The 17734-nt window shown below is 43.1% G+C and overlaps 1 protein-coding gene across 1 annotated transcript in view; it reads right to left on the reverse strand.

Annotated features, from left to right (window-relative positions):
* SLC49A4 (solute carrier family 49 member 4) overlaps positions 1–17734 on the reverse strand; it is a 102315-nt gene that overhangs the window by 52044 nt on the left and 32537 nt on the right. Inside the window, exons 3-4 of the mRNA XM_077320472.1 lie at positions 7776–8044; positions 2598–2727 (exon numbers count right to left, since the gene is read on the reverse strand). Of these exons, the coding sequence (XP_077176587.1) occupies positions 2598–2727; positions 7776–8044 (399 nt within the window). The remainder of the gene's footprint in view (positions 1–2597; positions 2728–7775; positions 8045–17734) is intronic.

The raw sequence follows: 17734 nt of genomic DNA on the forward strand, positions 1-17734 counted from the left end.
GCTGCTGGGATCGAAATGCCGCCAGTGCAGTAGCGTCCCTGGGCTCCACGGACCTTTTGGGGATTGAATCTGGAGTCTGTTTGTCTTTGGACGAGAAATTACTTTCCTTCCTGTTGGTCAACATTTTGCCCTCCAAAACCAGCAAAAAACAAAATGGCTGCCACAACCATGAGCACGCTCCTGGGCAGGACAAGGAGGGAAAAAGGGATGAAAAGGAGAAGTCTTCTAAAGCAGTGGTCGCAGGTGCCCGTGCCTCCCCCCCGCAGTGAGGCGCTCGCTGTGCCGGGGCCTGGGATTGATCAGCTGCCGAAGTGGCCGATCGCTCCTGGTGCAATGAGTGCCGCACCATGTGGGGGGGAAGGCGCGCCCACTGGCGTGCTGGTGCCTCCCTCCCCCCTGCCGCGGCCTGGTACCAGTCTGCACCCCAGGGGTTGGGGAAGATTGTTCTAAAGAAAAGGAAGCAAGAGATGCCTAGTCTCCCTCTTGAAGCAGGAAGAAAACTAGTGCAAGGAGGGAGTTTCCCAATGGGAGACAGGAAGTTTTCATACGACCTGCCTCCCTCAAAGAGAGATGGGAAACACCAAGCTGTCCTCCTGACATAGAAGGAGAAATTACAATCTAAACTTACACTCCAAACCTATGAGAAAGATATCATAGATATAAACGTATCACATATTTAAATCAACACTTTCTACCTTTAATGTTCTGTATTAAAAAGCTGATGTTAATTATGGCTTAAACAAGAGGGACCTGCAAGGAGTTGCTGGGGCCATCTCATTTCCCTCTCCTCCATTACATTGTCTTTCCCTTTTTTGAAAACACCAATAGACCTTCCCCTTTTCCTGCTTTCTTCTCTCCTTACCACACACCAACCTACCTACTTTCTTCTTCCTTCTTTCAGCTTTCCCTCCTTCCCTTTCTCTGGCAACATGCTCCCAGGAATAGCTTGAACCAGTTGTGCAATACCAATCGATCCAAGCAGACTTGCATTATCCTGGCTAGGCCGGGCTCAGTTGCACAGTAGGGAACCTGTAAGTAGGAATTTGAACCTGATCACCCAGAACCCAGTCTGAAACTCTAACAACGGCACCATAGTGGGTTTCATGGGCTGGTTGATGTCTGGCATCAGCAAGTAGCCAGGCCTGGGTGAATCATTTGGGAGTCTTCCCTCAAAAGGCTGAAACAGATCTGGCAAGAACCCTGCCCTGCTCCTTGTTCTTTACTAACAAAAACCAAGGCAATGGCCTCTGAGGGCATTCATTTCTTACCACAATAACAGCAGCAACACATTTATTGGTCTGCACAGTAATTTTTTAAATCTACAAGCTCTATTTCTATAATTTTGGGGATTTTTAATCCCTCTGCCCAATCTTCTTTTCTGTAGATCTTCCTGAAAATCTGGGGCTTTCTCAGCTTTGCAGAAAAATCTGCCTTCTCTATTTACCCAAACTCTAGATTTAAATATCCACAAATGGGGTCATGTTGAGCAGTGGATACACTGATTGTTATAAATGGCCTACTACAATTCTTGTTTCAAATGAGATACAGTTTGCAACTGGTTGTAATTTTCTTATTCTCCACAGAACATTTATAACCTATTTCAAACCTTCATTAACTTTTGTTTCTTTTTCAGTACTTGCAATATTCCTTCCTACTCTGAAAAAAACCTAGATAGTAATAGGAATCATCATCGCATTGCAACACAGAAGGATGAATTTCCAGAGCAAATAGATAATTTCTAAAAAAGGTGTCTGCTCTAAAGATAATACATTTGTTCTGCATACACAATGCAGTTAATTTATCTGATGAACTAGCTGGATTTCAACAAGAACCATCTTAAACCACCTCTCCTTGGATGGATTATTCTGAAAGGCTACCCAGAAGGAAAATGTTATGGAAGTATATGAAAGAGGTACAAGGTGAAGCAAAGAAAAGAAATATCAGGTCACAATAACTGGAAAACAAGTGCCAAAAATTTGCTAGCTTTTAGAATATTGATCAATTCAAGCTTTCAAAGCAGAACTTTAAAGACATATTCATTTTTTTAGCGTTTAAAAAAAGGATAGTAAATTCAAAACTTTTGTAGCTTATCATCCAACTTTACAAGGTTCTCAGATACAGTGTTTAGAGAACTCTGTACAAGCATTCCATTTATAAGCATAGGTCCCAGATGGAGCCTCATCAATTGACATTTTATATTTCATTTGCAGATCCAGTTGTTATTCAGGTTTTTATTTGACAGTAACATTTTAATACCGCAGCCCACAGGCAGATTCTCCAACAACGGCACTTCTGTGAGCACCTCGCATCCTAAACAGGCTAATCCTGACGTGCATGCTTTTTGATACAGACTATGGCTGCAATGATCACAGAAAATAAGATACAAAACAGGTTCCTCTTAGTAGAAGAATTATATTATCAATCCTTGGAATCCTGGAATAAACTCAGCCCATTTTGGAGATAATGTCGCTTTGAATTTTCAAGGAGATTATGTGAGTTCTATATGAGAGATCATTAACAAACATTTAACAAGAAGAACATTTAACAACTTTGTCTCAGCTGTGATCTCTAACACCTTAGCATACATAGATACATACCTTAGTAACCTACAAAAACTTCTTCTGTAGCTGAGCCTCTGGCTAGCTGCAGCTACACTGGGAGGAAATGGAGGACGTGATGGGAAGTAGGCTAGTGTTGCAGAGAATATCAAAGCCACAATGCCAAATTCTAAGGGGAAACAATTAAGAAAGAATCATGTAAGAAATTATTTATTTATTTATTTAGATTTCTATACTGCCCATTTCTTTGCAGGTCTGGGCAGTTTACATTGAACTTTATATAACTTACATGGAGCGTTATACAGACTGTAACATCAAATCAACTTTCAATAAACCACCAAAAGATTACAATATCACATTTATAATATAAATAACAATTAACAATGGGAGGTTAATTATTTCAGCCATAGGGGGGCATCTGGGGGGACCAGCAGGTGTTCTGAGTCGGTCGGCCTCAAGCAAATGCCTGGTGGAAGAGCTCCCTCTTGCAGGCCCTGCAGAACTGTGGAAGTTCGGGCAGGGCTCTGATCTCCTCAGGGAGCTTGTTCCACCAGGTGGGGGCCAGGACCAAGAAGGCTCTGGCCCTTGTTGAGGTCCGATGCGCTTCTCTGGGGCTAGGGATCTGCAGCCCGTTGGAGGTGGCGGAGCATAAGACTCTTTTGGGGGTATAGGCAGGGAGGCGGTCTCTCAAATACACTGGGCCCAAACTGCGTATGGCCTTAAAGGTGATTATCAGAACCTTAAGGTTAATCCGGAATTCAACTGGGAGCCAGCCAAGTTGTTAGAGCACCGCCTGGATGTGGGATCTCCAAGTTTTATTGAGAATCCTGGTCGCAGCATTCTGCACCAGTTGTAGTTTCCGGATCAAGGCTGCGTAGAGCAAGTTGCAGAAGTCCAGCCAAGAGGTGACCGTTCCATGGATCACTGTGGCTAGGTGCTCTGGGTCCAGGTAGGGCGCTAGTAGCTTGGCTTGGCGGAGGTGGTAGAATGCCAGCTACGCTACCTTTGTGACCCTTCCATTGTCAGGGAAGCATCCAGGATCACACCCAGGTTCCTGGCAGAGTGCGTTGGTGAGAGCTGCACTCCATCCAGGTTGGGCAGACGGGCTTCCTCCTTATGGTCCTTTCCTACCCAACCACAGGACCTCTGTCTTTATAGGGCTGAGCTTCAGGCGACTCTGCTCGATCCATTTTGTCACTGCTTCCAGACATCTGGCTAAGGGTTCTGGGGGGGGGAGGAGTCAGGGCGGTCACCCATCAGGAGGAAGAGCTGGGTGTCATCTGCATATTGATGGCAGCCCAGCTCAAACCTCTGCCCCAGCTTAGCCAGAGGGCACATAAAGATGTTAAATAAGATAGGAGAGAGGACTGCTCCTTGTGGGACTCCACATGTGACCTGGTGTTGGTTAGATACTCTCTCTCCTATCACTGCCTTCTGTCTGCGGCCCCGGAGGAAGGAATTCAGCCATTTGAGGGCCGTTCCCCATATTCCAGTGTCAGCTAGGCAGTGAACTAGGAGCTCATGATCTACTGTGTCAAACACTGCTGATAAGTCTAATAGTATGAGCAGCGCTGTCCCACCCCGGTCTAGCTGGCGTTGGAGGTCGTCTGTCGGGGTGACTAGCGCTGTCTCCACCCCATGTCCTGGCTGAAAGCCCGACTGAAATGGGTCAAGGGCTGAAGTTTCCTCCAGGAATGCTGATATTTGGTCCGCAGTGGCCCTTTCAACCAACCATTATTGTAGAGGATATACATTACTCATAATACATTATTCATAAAATATATTATTGAAACATAGGAAAACTGTAATCAAACTTCTGTGAAAGTGAAATCAGAGGATGCATGAACAGCATCAAATGCAACCTAGAATGATCTAACATCCAAAGAGCATTCAACACTGATGGCTCACAGTCCCTTCTCACTCCCACCTTGGTAGCGCATTTTAAAACCGAACAGCTGGGACAGTCAGTACTATGACAGCTGCATGTGCTTTTGCTTATGATTTTAAAGGGCAAATACCATGGCAAGATTCAGTTCTTTCCCTGTGCCCTGGCTAACAGGTGTAGCATGGCCCAGCTTAAAAATGCAGAAGCATCTGAACAGCCCTATGATATTCCTTCCATAAAGTAAGGGGCCTGGAAGCAATTACAACTGCTATTCATTCTGGGCCAGGAAGACACATAACTGAATTTCTGACTTAAAGTTGTAAGCTTGGCTAAAGTACTTTGTGTGAAGAGCTTTGAATAATCTGAAGCCCTATATATTACTATCGTCACTATTATTAGAAGAAGGAGGAGACTAATTATATAAGTACATGAAATAAAAAAGGATCAGGTGAGTAATTTAAGAGAGCAGAAACTGTAAGATGCACATTCTCTCTCATAAGGAACACAGGTGATATATAGCATATTGGGGATCAGAACAAAAGACTATCCACAAATACAACAGAGGTTTTAGATGCAAGGTAGTTTCAAATTTGGATATCTAAAATAACAAGAGATTAAATAAAAGAATGGAGTGAGAAAGATGTGTCAGCAGACAGAGACATTTGAAAAGTAAAGACCACTCCAGGCCCAAAATGACCAGGGGGAGAGGGGGTTTTCTTTCAATTTTTGTCAATTTTTCCCTCCCAGCTTTCACATTTCTGCACATAGACTGCCTTGCTGTAGTATGTTATATATCCACTGAGACCTGGCTCCATCAAGGGATATCACTCGGATTTAATCCAGTGGACTGGTCATCTGTTTTGTGACTCCCAGTTATCCACTGCCACCACAGCTGGGCCCAGAGCGGATCCCTGCATCCACCTCTGCCAGCTCTTCTGAATCAACCCGGGGGTAGGAGGGGAGAGTTCCTGAAGTGTATAGGAAAATCTGGTTAGTGTCCATGTGGCCCTGATCAGTGGATTTAGCTATCTTCAGATGGGAGCCATATATTGCAATTAGACATATAGATGGTTGCATTAAAAGACTCTAGAGGTCAGAAGACTGACTCACTGTCAGGGGCGCATTAGCTTAAAGCATGGTTTTGTAGAACTGAGGCATGTACCAATCATGAGAGCACAATATATTATTTCTGGACACTGAGGATTACAAGACAATGATACACATATCCAGGTACCTTTCTTTGTACAACCATATACCTTAATGCAGGCTTTCTCAACTAGGGGTTCGTGAAACCCTGGGGCTTTGCAACAGCCTCGGAAGGGTTTCACCAATTCAGTGGGAGTTAATATATATATGTGTGTGTGTGTGTGTGTGTGTGTGTGTGTAGTGATATGACCATATATGGACAAGATGAGCCTGCCCCAGATCTGTTTCTAGAGTAGGAGGGGAGTGGGGACAATGGAGCAACATAGGACTGCCCTAGCCCTGTTTTCAGCATTGTGGGAGCAATGGAGTGGCAAAGGCCTTCTCTGGCCCTGTTTCTGCAAGCTCGTATTACAGTCTTCCTTTGTTGAAGATGCACAAACTGGTAGTCAGTCCAGAATGGTTCTGTTCATAAATCATCTGAAAATATTTCTGTGTTGTTACTTCCTGCTAATGTCACATCTGGTGGGTGTCTGCTGACATAACTTCTGCGGTTTTCCAAAGTCTAAAGAATATTTCAGGGCTGACAACAAGAAAGAAACACAAATACTTCAAGACCTGCAGATACATCATGGAAAAGAACACAATTCCACCTTTTGCAACCACCTGAAGAATGTGATGAACAGTGGAGCAATTACTTGGTCTCTCTTAGGAAAGGCAGCAGTAACCTTTAGGTTAAGGCCGATATACGATGAGAACTGACTATATATTATTTGGGATAATAATAGATTGTACCCTTATAAGTATTACTTGGCAATTTTTTTCTTTTTCTCTCTTTAAGATAATAACAGACTATACCTTTACACGTATCAATAATTACTTGCTCAGCTGGTTGTTTCTTTTTCTCTTTCTTTCTATCTTTTGTAAGCGCTTATATACAACAAAAATAAAAATAATTTTTTTTAAAAAAAGAATATTTCAGGGGTTCCTCAACAGTAAAATGGTTGAGAAAGGCTGCCTTAATGTTATCAGTATATAAACGGGTGCAATGAAGAACACATACTGAAGAAATCCAGTGGCCACAACATATTCATGTGACCAAAACTGAACTTTCTTTAGGGCCACAAATTACACACATGCTCACTCGCTCGCTCACTCTTAAAGCCAGAATTGAGAGATTAGCCACATTTTTAAAAAATATGCCAAGTAATATGGAGAAGAATATTTTAACTAATCCAGGCACACTGGAAATCAGTTCACTTACTGTTTTATAATCACACACATACATTAATGGGATGGACTGTGGCTCAGAGATGAAGCACAAGGTTTGCATCCAACATGTTTCAGTTTTAATCCCCATCATCTTCAGCTAAAGGATCTCAAGTTGCAGGTGTTAATGTAATGTTATATTTTTCTTTGCCTGAGACCCTGGAGTGCTGCTCCTAGTCAAAGTAGTCAATACTAAGCTAAAGTGAATGATGAGTTGAGTCAGTACAATGCAACCTGAAAAGTTCCAGCCTAATCCATTCCTGCTTTCAACATAATAGCAGGACAAATGCATAATACAGTATATTTAGACGTATTTTTGTGGCTCTACATACTAGAGTGGAGTGCCTTTCTCTAAAGTGGTGGAAGAAAGAACTCTTTCATGCTTAAGCATTGGCTACCAGAAGGCATGCTTAAGCACACACACAAGCTATGTTGGGACTGGCATCCACATATTTAATTAAAAAAATTCTCTCAGCTTGCTTCTTAAATATGAAATGAAAAATCAAGCAGTTTTTATTTTCCAGGAATGATCCTGTGTGGCTCCTTGTGGTACCACTCCGATGCCACTATCTCCTTTAAAAAAACAACCAGTGTTGCCAAAATTAGGATAAAGTTTCTTGGTTAGTCCGGTGAAAGCGACCAGGGCTTTAGTGGCCAGAGTAGACTTAAAAACACAACTTACACAGAAATACAAGAAAATTATTACTTGTGTAAAGACTCCTTAAGGTATTCAAGAAAAAATGCAAAACAAACAACCATACAGAACAAACACATGGTGTCTGGCACTTCAAGAGAAAGGGCAAATAATTAGGAAGCACATTGTGATCAAGATTTATTTCAATCCAAGTCACTAGAGGGCAGCAACTAACTCATAATAGATGCACGTTCCATACTTGACAGAAATTAAAGGACTTTAATACCTGCATACAGCACAGCCTCAATGCGGTCCCTGATATACTCAGGGCTGCTCTCAGAAGTGAGAGGAAGTGTTGACGACCCATTCGGCCCTGGAACCACCAGGGGTCCTACTAAAAATGCGCAGGCTCCGCCAAGGTAACTAATCAATGATGCGATGGCCGTAGCAGTGGCACGCTCATCTGGTGAAAACCATGTAGTGGAGAGGAATGGAGCAGCACTTGTTACAGTTGGGCCTGCCAATCCGTTTAGCAGCTGTCCTCCATGAATCATCCTGAAAAGAAAAACAGTACAGACACATTTACATACAACTTCTTGGATACACCAGATCCAAAATTTAAAACAGCATGTTTAATAACAACTAAAATGGATGGGGAAAGAATAACGCTTTTCTTGGCCCCATTAAGAAAACATACATCTTCTTACTCCAGCCATTCACTCAGCTGAGTGCGAGTTCTACAATAACAATTTCCAACTATCCCTTTTATTTTATTTTCCTTTCTTACTTTGTGTTTCTACAGTTCCTTTTCCGATTTCACCCCATTTCCTTAAACATAACCACTTCAGACTTTATATGCAATCTCTCCCTTACCTGTTCCTCACAAATCTCTCATCTTCCTTGATAATATTTACTCTCCCCTCATACTTATACTTTATGTATTATTTTAGTGATACTTTTTCTATCAGCAATGGCTGATTCTTTCACCTACTTAATATTCTTTTTCTTCTATCAAGACACAACTTTGCTGCCCATCTTGTTCTATTATATGCTGCTTGCTCATCTAACTATTCCTTGCCACTCCTTGCACTGGTTTCCTCGACTGTACTACCAAATTTCTCAGGTGAAATCAGTAGCCCTTGGAGAAGGATAATAAACCTTATCAAATCAAAAGAACAAGGTTCACTGTAAAAATGTTACTATATCACTCCTGAAATTTCAAACTTGAGATATACGCAAGTATTCCTAATCCAAATTATTACGAAAAAAATGTTCTAATTATATGGAGTGATATAAACCTCCAACAATTATTTAAGACAAACCTACCTAGTATATTAAACACCAATATTCTAACCTTAACAGTATTACTCTCTGAGATATTCAATAATAGACATAGTTAAAGCTAGCAAAACCAGAAGCAAAAGAACAGCAAGAAGTTATTCAGACTCTTATTATTCTTAAAGGCATAGACAAGTTCACAGTAGTTTGTTGTCATCAATTGTTTTCTGAATACTTCTAAATAGGGTTGGGTGCTTTAGTGCCCAAAGTGGCCAGTCGCTCCCGAAGCAGCCAGTGCCCCGCCGCGGGGGGGAGGAGAGGCGCGGGCGTCAGTGTACCAGTGGGTTCTCCGACGCCTGCACCCCCCCCACCATGGTGCAGTGCTGGCTGCATTGGGAGCGACTGGCCGCTTCAGGTGCTGAAGCGCCCAACCCTACTTCTAAATTGGTTCAAGGCTGCCTGTAGTTTTATTAACCAACATTATTTTCCCTGTAGTCAAACAGAAGCTGCCATCCATTCATCAATTAAAATTCTTGAATCACAATCCACTTTTCCTTAGGGTCCAACTCAGCTGATTCTATTAATATTATTGTGCTTTGCCCACCTGTATATGCAAATATGCAGGAAAATTCTAATTCCACCTTCCAAAGCAGCTATTTTCTCAGGTGGGAACTGATCTCTTTGGTCTGGAGATGACCTATAATTCCAGGGGATTTTCAGGTCCCACCTGGGGGCTGGCATCCCTACAACTAAAATACCGCAAAACAGTATTTTCAGAACTCTTCATCATCCGTGATGTTCAGTACAAATAAATAAATAAAAACAAAAGCATGGGAAGGGAAGATATCCTAAGGTCATGGTGGAAATGTCTATGGCCTAGTAAGAAATGGAAACTTCCACTTCTCCTTCTTTATTCCAGAAGACTGGAAAATTATTCCAGAAGACTGAAAATAAGAAGCTGCTCCTGAAGTATGAATGCTACGGCCAAGACTGACCATTATTTACAGATATGTCAATTGGGGTACAGGGAGAGGAACAGAATGTTGACATCACAAGGAAAAGATGAAACTACAGTTAAGAAAACAAAATAGATGTCGAGCATTTTCCCCACACAATACAAGTAACACAAGAAAATTAAAAACAAATTGAATATGCTGTTTCACTGCAGCTTTTGCTTGAGGCTGTATTTGTATATTTTGTGTTTGTATTTGTATATTTTACAAGCCAAGTTAACAAATGACAAAACATAATACAGTCAATGACAACAAAATTAAATTAGAGGAAATAATTTCTATCATCAAGGAAGAAGGAGATAATCTATGTATGTTGAGATTTCTGTTGTCAGCCAAAAATAAAATCACCAACTTGATAATAAGCATTTTGAACAGTCATACAGTCCAAAGTTTTTTGCTTATCAGATGGGAAAGCCCAAATGAAAGTCAGAAATATTAACTAATTCCAGAGGTCATCTCATCTCTGAAAGCATTAATATCGGTGAAATAATGTATGTGGTGTTAAGAAGCCATATGCTTTTCCTGGATCACAATTCAAAATTAAACTCCTGAATGCTTGACAATCATTAAACGCTTACAGAACTTTTCCGGACAGAGGATCATTGGTTTGCTTCCAACTGTAGTAAATTATCTTGCTTCTAGAGTAATTCCCTGGGAAGTTTAACAATGTACAGTATAATTCATTGCTGGACCTATAATGAACAGCATGTCTCTCTTTGGACGGGACCACATTCTATTGTACTAGGAATGACTGCATTTCAGAGATATTTAGAGAAACACAACCTGAATAAGCAAAATCACTCTGGACCGAGAGGTGCAATTGCTCTGCTAATGCCTAGTGGAGAAATCCGTTTCCTAGTAACAGCCTCAAATACTGCCAGATACATCAGGAAGCTGCAAATACAACTCAAATTGCATTGTATGTATAAACTGGATTCCTTGCATGATGGATGTACATGGCTATTTTATCAGATCACACATACTGAAAAGATTACTGCCATTGCGTAAGGAATGAAAAAGGAAGAGGACAGTGTTTAGGCAAAACTGTGCGTTATAAAGTTTCAAAGTCTTCCATCAAAATATCATAATCAGCAAAGAATGAGTATACTGAAGATCTGCAACTGTCACTGTTTTTGAAGTGTCATATAAGGAGGGATGTGATTACTTAATATCTTGGGAAATAGAAAAGAAACAGATAACCAAGAAAAAGAAAAATTACATTGGCACAACTAAGTCACTTCCCCTTTTGGCTGACAGGAATGGGAGAAGGTTAAAAGAGATAAAAGCAGCCTTCCTGTTGCTACCAAAGGAGCCAACATATACCTTCATAACAAAAATGCTTTCTGGCCCCAAAAATACATTAAGCAGCTAAAAGCAGGGTGAAAACCTCATATTTTTCTATCTCATCCAATGGCTGCCTGAACACCAAGAAGAGTTGCTTTTTTTGTGCCCTGCTTTTTACTACCTGAAGGAGTCTCAAAGTGGCTTAAAATTGCCTACCCTTCCTCTTCCCACAATAGACACCCTGGGGAAGTAAGTGAGGCTGAAAGCGCTCTGACTAGCCCAAGATCACCCAGATTGTTCCCTGTAGAGCAGTAGGAAATCAAACCCAGCTCTCCAAATTAGAGGCTGCTGCTCTAACCACTATAACAACCACTTCAGAGACAAATCTACTACTTTCCCATGGCTCCCTATCTTTACAAGGCTGATGGATCCATGCTATGGTTACCTCGAGGCTCCACTATTGCAATGAACCCTACGAGATTTTGCCATTAAAGTAAATTGGAAACTCCAGAATTCTGAAGACCAGTTACTAGTGGGCACCAGGCAAGACATGCCTGCCATGCCCATTCTGCAGTCACTCTACTGGTTACTGGGGTATATTCAGGGTACTGGTTACCACCTGCAAAACCCTTAATAGCCATGGACCCTTATACCTGCAGGGCTGTCTCTATTATGCTCCACAACAACAACCTCACTGATCTGAGCAACCTTTTTTGAAGATCTTACAAATGAGTAAGATCAGCAACTGCCTGCACATTCTCCGTGAAGGCTGCCATCTTACGGAAGGACTTGCCTTACTAAGACAAGGAAGGCTTCTCCATTTCTATCATACTGCAGCATGTCTAAAACAAAAATGTTCAAGAGGGAATTTTTAGAGGGTTTAGAACTGTAGCATAATGGAACTGCTCAGAAGGTCACTTTTATTAGAGAATAAGTAGAAAACCACAAGGACCTGTGGGCGGCAAAGCACTTTCTTAACTACCACTATTTCTCTTTCCTTTTCCTGAAAGCCCCATAAGCCTCTTATATTTTCCTGCCTCCTTCTCTCCTTCTAGAGTTGGGAGGAGTTCTCTTGAAATCATAATGGATCTCCCAAGCACAGATACGAGTTCCCCTTAGGATTGCCAGCTCCAAGTTGGGAAATTCTTGGGAGATTTGAAGGTGCAGTCTTAAGGTTTGGGGAAAGAAGTGATCTCAGTAGGATATAACTCCATCAAGTTCACCATCCAAAGCAATCATTTTCTCCAGGGGAACTGATTTTGTCCTTGGTCTCAATTAAGATATCACATAGGTTGTACTCAAACAGTTTGTCATCCAGGAAAGGTCAAGAGGACACATGAGATTTAGAAATGGGAGTTCACATTCCGGAACTTGAGCCAGTGATGCCTTTCTGGCTACCACCCTGGAAGCCTTGGCCCTTGCTGAGGACTTGAGCAGGTCAAGGCTAGCATCAGATATGATGGCTTCCACTCTGTCCGATTTGTACAGGTAACTTGACAGGTGCTGATTTAAATCTGGGAATTCTTGTATGAGGCTTGTGCCATCAAAGAAGTGGCAGATGAAACTTTAATGAAGAAAGCATTGGCTTAATGGGCTCTGCAGAGTCCTGAGTAGCTTCTTCTATCATTGGTGACTTTAAGGGTGCCTGCTCCCTCCTGTGGAAGAGTCTTCCCTGATGCTAAACAAGCCACAAGAGCATCTAACACCAGAACTTTCAGTAAGTTGGGAGGAAACAAGTACATTCTTTTGGCCTCTCCAGAATGTAAATGGTTATTAGTAGGATATGACAATTCTTCTATCTCAGTTTTTAAAAAGGAAGGGGGATGTTGAACCCACCTCTCTAACCCTAGTGGACATCTTGGGGGGGGACTTTATCATCCTCATCATAATCCTCTTCCCTTTGGGGATTTTTACCTTAAGTTGTAGATTTTTAATGCTTTCTGTAGGAGAGGAAGAACCTCCTCATGAGACAAAAGTGGTCCTCTAAATCTGCATTGGAATCCTCAGAGCCTAAGGGGGAATCCTGCCTTCAAATCTGTAGTCTGGGCAATTTGAATAACTGCTTCTAATGAGAAGAGTGCTTTTACAAGTGGCTTTTGTTAGTAAACAGGAGCTCCGGTCTTTGCCTTTGTCTAAAGACCCTGAGGTAGCTATATTTTTAAGGTGTCTGGCTAGAAAAGGAGGGGTAAGGGGAGTGAAAAAGCCTCACTTGGTCTTTTCCATGACAGTAAAGAAGGCTCTCTCTCTCTCTCTCTCTCTTTCTCACACACACACACCTGACAGGGGTCAAATCGTTCTAGACAGTTCCCGAAACCTGGCTGGATAACAAAAGCCCCCCCCCCCTCCTGACTTCCCATGTGGTGGGGGCTATTGTCTCCAACTCAACACTCTGATGTATGCTGAAGCAGGCCTGATGTACCAATGCAGGCCATCCTGGCAGGTCAGCAGAGGGCGCGGTTTTGTCACCAAACCAAGCCTACTTCTTCAGTATCTAAGCCAGGCATTTAGCAGTGAATGGCTCTCTCCAGGAACTCTGCTGGGTCAAGGCAGCTTGGCAATAGGATTTACAGGGATTTCCTACTCTGCTGCTTAGGGATCAACTCCCTCAATTCTTCCTTGGAGGAAGTCCCATGAACTTGAAGAAGATATGGTCAAAAGACCAAAGGGTTTTTTTGTTTTGTCTTGTTTATAAACAAAGGGAAAGGAATGCATAAAGGCAACCAAAGGAGCTCCTTAAAGGAAAATCTCTGGAGCTGACTAAATCGACTGTTCTTTCAGACAGGGTCAAGAAAAAGACTGAGGTGGGCTCTTCCCCTCCTGGAGATGTAAAGTGCAGTCATTTTCCTGCCTCCAGGAATTGTGGGAAGAGAAACGCAAGCGAATCAGAGCGTACTCCTTCCTCTCACAAAAAGAACAATTTTTAAAAAGAAAGAACTTTATACCAATATTAGGAGGAAAGCCCACTGCATCCAGGAATGCAATGGGCTCTAGCAGCTTACCTGGATCAGCGAGGGCGGCCCGCCACGCGGCCATGCAGCTCACCACCGCAGCTCTGCCAAGGGAGCTTGGCCGCCCAACGGCGTGAGCCTCGCACGGCTGGCCAGGCACCTCTACACAGGCTGGGCGGCGGCAAGAGGCACTCGTGCGCCATCAGGGTGAGGCGGGCACCACCCTGGCTGAGAACCATGGTGGTAAGGCAACATGGTGGTAAGGCAACTGCTTGCGGGGAGGTAGGCAGGCAGGCAGGGGGGCGACCAGCTGGGTGCAAAAATGGGCGGATGGTTCTCAGCGGTGAAGGGTGGCGTGGATGCAGCTGGGCAGGCGGGGCAGTGAGTGGCTGGCCGGGGTGGTTCTCAGCGGTGGGCAGGGCCACACAGAGGCGGCCCGGCAGCCGGGGGAGCGAGCAGGTGGCAGCCAAGGTGGGTGAATGGTTCTTGGAGGCAGGATGGGCATGGGGAGGCGGCTGAGCAGATGGAGCGACCGGCTGGCAGTGATGGTGGGCTGGAAGGCTGTTTGGGGGAGTCGAGTCGAGGCACTGCATGGGTGGCCGGCAGCCAGCGGAGGGGCCATCGTTGGGGTGGCTGGCGGGTGGCATGGTGGGGGGGTTTCGGTGAGGAGGAGCGGCGTGGTCATCGGGCCAAGCGGGCTGTTGTCGTGGAGGCTCTTTGGCTGGCATGGCTGCCGGGGCAGTGAGTGTACTGTGGAGGAAGGGCTTGGGAGCACAGGAGCAGGGAGGGACCTCGGTGGCAAGGGAGCATCTGCTGGCAAGGCTGGGCTCACGGGCAATGGTGGCATAGTGGAGGCGGTTGCTCCAGTGGCCAGGCCAATCCGGGCGCACCCAGCTCAGGGACGAGCGGACAGCAGGTTCCTGTGTCTCAGACAGGTTCCTGTGTCCCGGACGGCACCACCCAGATGGCCATTTCTGTAATATTAAGAGGAACTGTGGTAAGGATATATTCTTAATGTAACAAAGCACACCCTCAAAATTTATACCACATAAGATAAGGAGACTTTATCATTACCACCTTCCTTTGCCTACATGCTATTCCCCTTTCCTAGCTGATACATATTTCAGGGAGAGGGGAGTCTTGTGGTTGTGTCATATCGTCAATAAAATTTTCTCTTAAATGTTATTCTGCAAGATATAGGTATATGATTTACAGGTTTTTACTTTTCTGAAGAAGTCTTGAAGCTGTCACATGCCCTAAAGGAAGTGGTTAATTATTTCTGCGTAAGTAGAGATCAAATTGCCAAAATACACTGGATCATGGAGAAAGCTATGGAGTTCCAGAAGAACATCTACTGCTGCTTCATTGACTATGCTAAAGCCTTTGATTGTGTGGAGCACAACAAATTGTGGCAAGTTCTTAAAGAGATGGGAATACCAGAGCATCTTATTTGTCACTTGAGAAACTTATATGCAGGTCAAGAAGCAACAGTGAGAACTGAACATGGCATCACTGATTGGTTCAAAATTGAGAAAGGAGTTCGGCAAGGCTGTATACTCTTGCCTTGCCTATTTAACCTGTATGCGGAGCACATCATGAGAAAGGCGGGATTAGAGGAATCACAAATTGGGATCAAGATTGCAGGGAGAAATATCAACAACCTCAGATATGCAGATGATACCACTCTAATGGCAGAAAGTGAAGAGGAACTAAAGAGCCTGTTGATCCGGCCCTCTCAATTCCTGGCAAATAGATGGGGAAGAAATAGAGATAGTTACAGATTTTATTTTCCTGGGCTCCAAGATCACTGCAGATGGGGGCTGCAGCAAAGAAATTAAAAGACGCTTGCTCCTGGGGAGGAAAGCTATGGCAAATCTAGACAGCATCCTAAAAAGCAGAGATATCACCCTGCCAACAAAAGTGTGTTTAGTCAAGGCTATGGTATTCCCAGTTGCAATGTATGGCTGCAAAAGTTGGACCATAAGAAAGGCTGAGCGTCAAAGAATTGAGGCTTTTGAACTCTGGTGCTGGAGAAGACTCTTGCGAGTCCCTTGGACTGCAAGGGGAACAAACCGGTCAGTCCTAGAGGAGATCAGCCCTGACTGCTTCTTAGAAGGCCAGATCCTGAAGATGAAACTCAAATACTTTGGCCACCTCATGAGAAGGAAGGACTCCCTGGAGAAGAGCCTAATGCTGGGAGCGACTGAGGGCAAAAGAAGAAGGGGACGACAGAGAATGAGGTGGCTGGATGGAGTCACTGAAGCAGTTGGTGCAAACTTAAATGGACTCCGGGGAATGGTAGAGGACAGGAAGGCCTGGAGGATCATTGTCCATGGGGTCGCGATGGGTCGGACACGACTTCGCACCTAACAACAACAACAATTTGCCAGAATAAGGACAAAAACTATGTGATAGGAAGATTCATATAGAAGAAACATTTTTAGCACTGTATTTGTAACATTCTTCTAAGGCTATTTTGCTTCACATTTTATAAAATCCGTAGTTATTACAGAATGTAGGTACATTAAACAGTAAGCTAGTGATCAGATTCAAGAAATGTTTACCAATGAGCCACCTACAACCAGTTTCCTTCATTTGCCTGTGTTCTGTACAGCAGCCTCACATTGGGACAGATGTTTTCAAACTATTGCCTTCTTTTGATTTCTCCACTATATATTCATATTCATTCGCTGATTCATGAACTCTGAGTTACTTTCAGCTAGTTTTCTGTGCGTCCCTCCCTTATCTTTGTAGAGACAGACCAAAAAGAGATACTCATAATGTGGTTCAACACATATAGTAATCTTACTGCTATTCTCGGAGACAAATTTTCAGCAGCTAATACAGATGACAAAGAAATATGAACACAACAGTATCAGTGCATTTTGCTGTTTGTTATAGTGTCTTGTTATCACTGCACCAGATTTCAGCCTGAAAAGACTATCAGAATTTGTCCTTGCAGACCATCATCTGTTCTAAAAATTGCTCTGAGATTAGAGGCATTTGTTCCCGTTATTTCCCCATTTTCTTCTTGTTTCAGTTATCCAGAAGGAGCAAAGAGCAACTGCATTTCCCCCCATTGCCTCATGCTGTAATTTAAGTTTGATTCTGTAATGCAAGATATCTTTTGTATGAAAGATGAGCATAGCAAGACAATTTTATTCAGCATTTTGCCTTGTTGGAAAGCATTTTCCAGACTGGCTGAAATAAGAGTTGCATTTTGATTGATTTCTATATCTTGTGCTCTGCTCTCAAGATTATACATTATTTTTCCAATATTCAGCTAATTATTTTTCAGGTACCAAGCAATGTATGGAAAACTGAGATTTCAATCCCAGAGCACAAGGATTTTCATAACAAGGTTGCAACAAAAAAACTATAAGAGGGGAAAGTATAGAAGGAAAATTTCAACATAGGGAGTTATAAAATGATAAATTACCAAGTCTCTGCCTCAAGGTTGAGGTCGACAAATGCCAAAACGAAACACCAGAGAAAAAACCACAGCTTTGAAGCCATATCATTACGTATTGTATTAGGACAAACTCTAAATTACCTGCTTTGAGCTAGTGAACAGCCTAGCAAGCTCACTTTATAACTACCGACTGAGACAGTGTATAACTACATCCTTTTCCTGGACTTTGGTATAAATTTCTCCATAAATGATCACTGAATAGTTCGCAGCACAATTCATGTTAAAATACTAAGATTGATGAACTGATTCT

Source organism: Paroedura picta, chromosome 2 (genome assembly GCF_049243985.1).
Source record: "Paroedura picta isolate Pp20150507F chromosome 2, Ppicta_v3.0, whole genome shotgun sequence".
Taxonomy (NCBI): Eukaryota; Metazoa; Chordata; class Lepidosauria; order Squamata; family Gekkonidae; genus Paroedura; species Paroedura picta.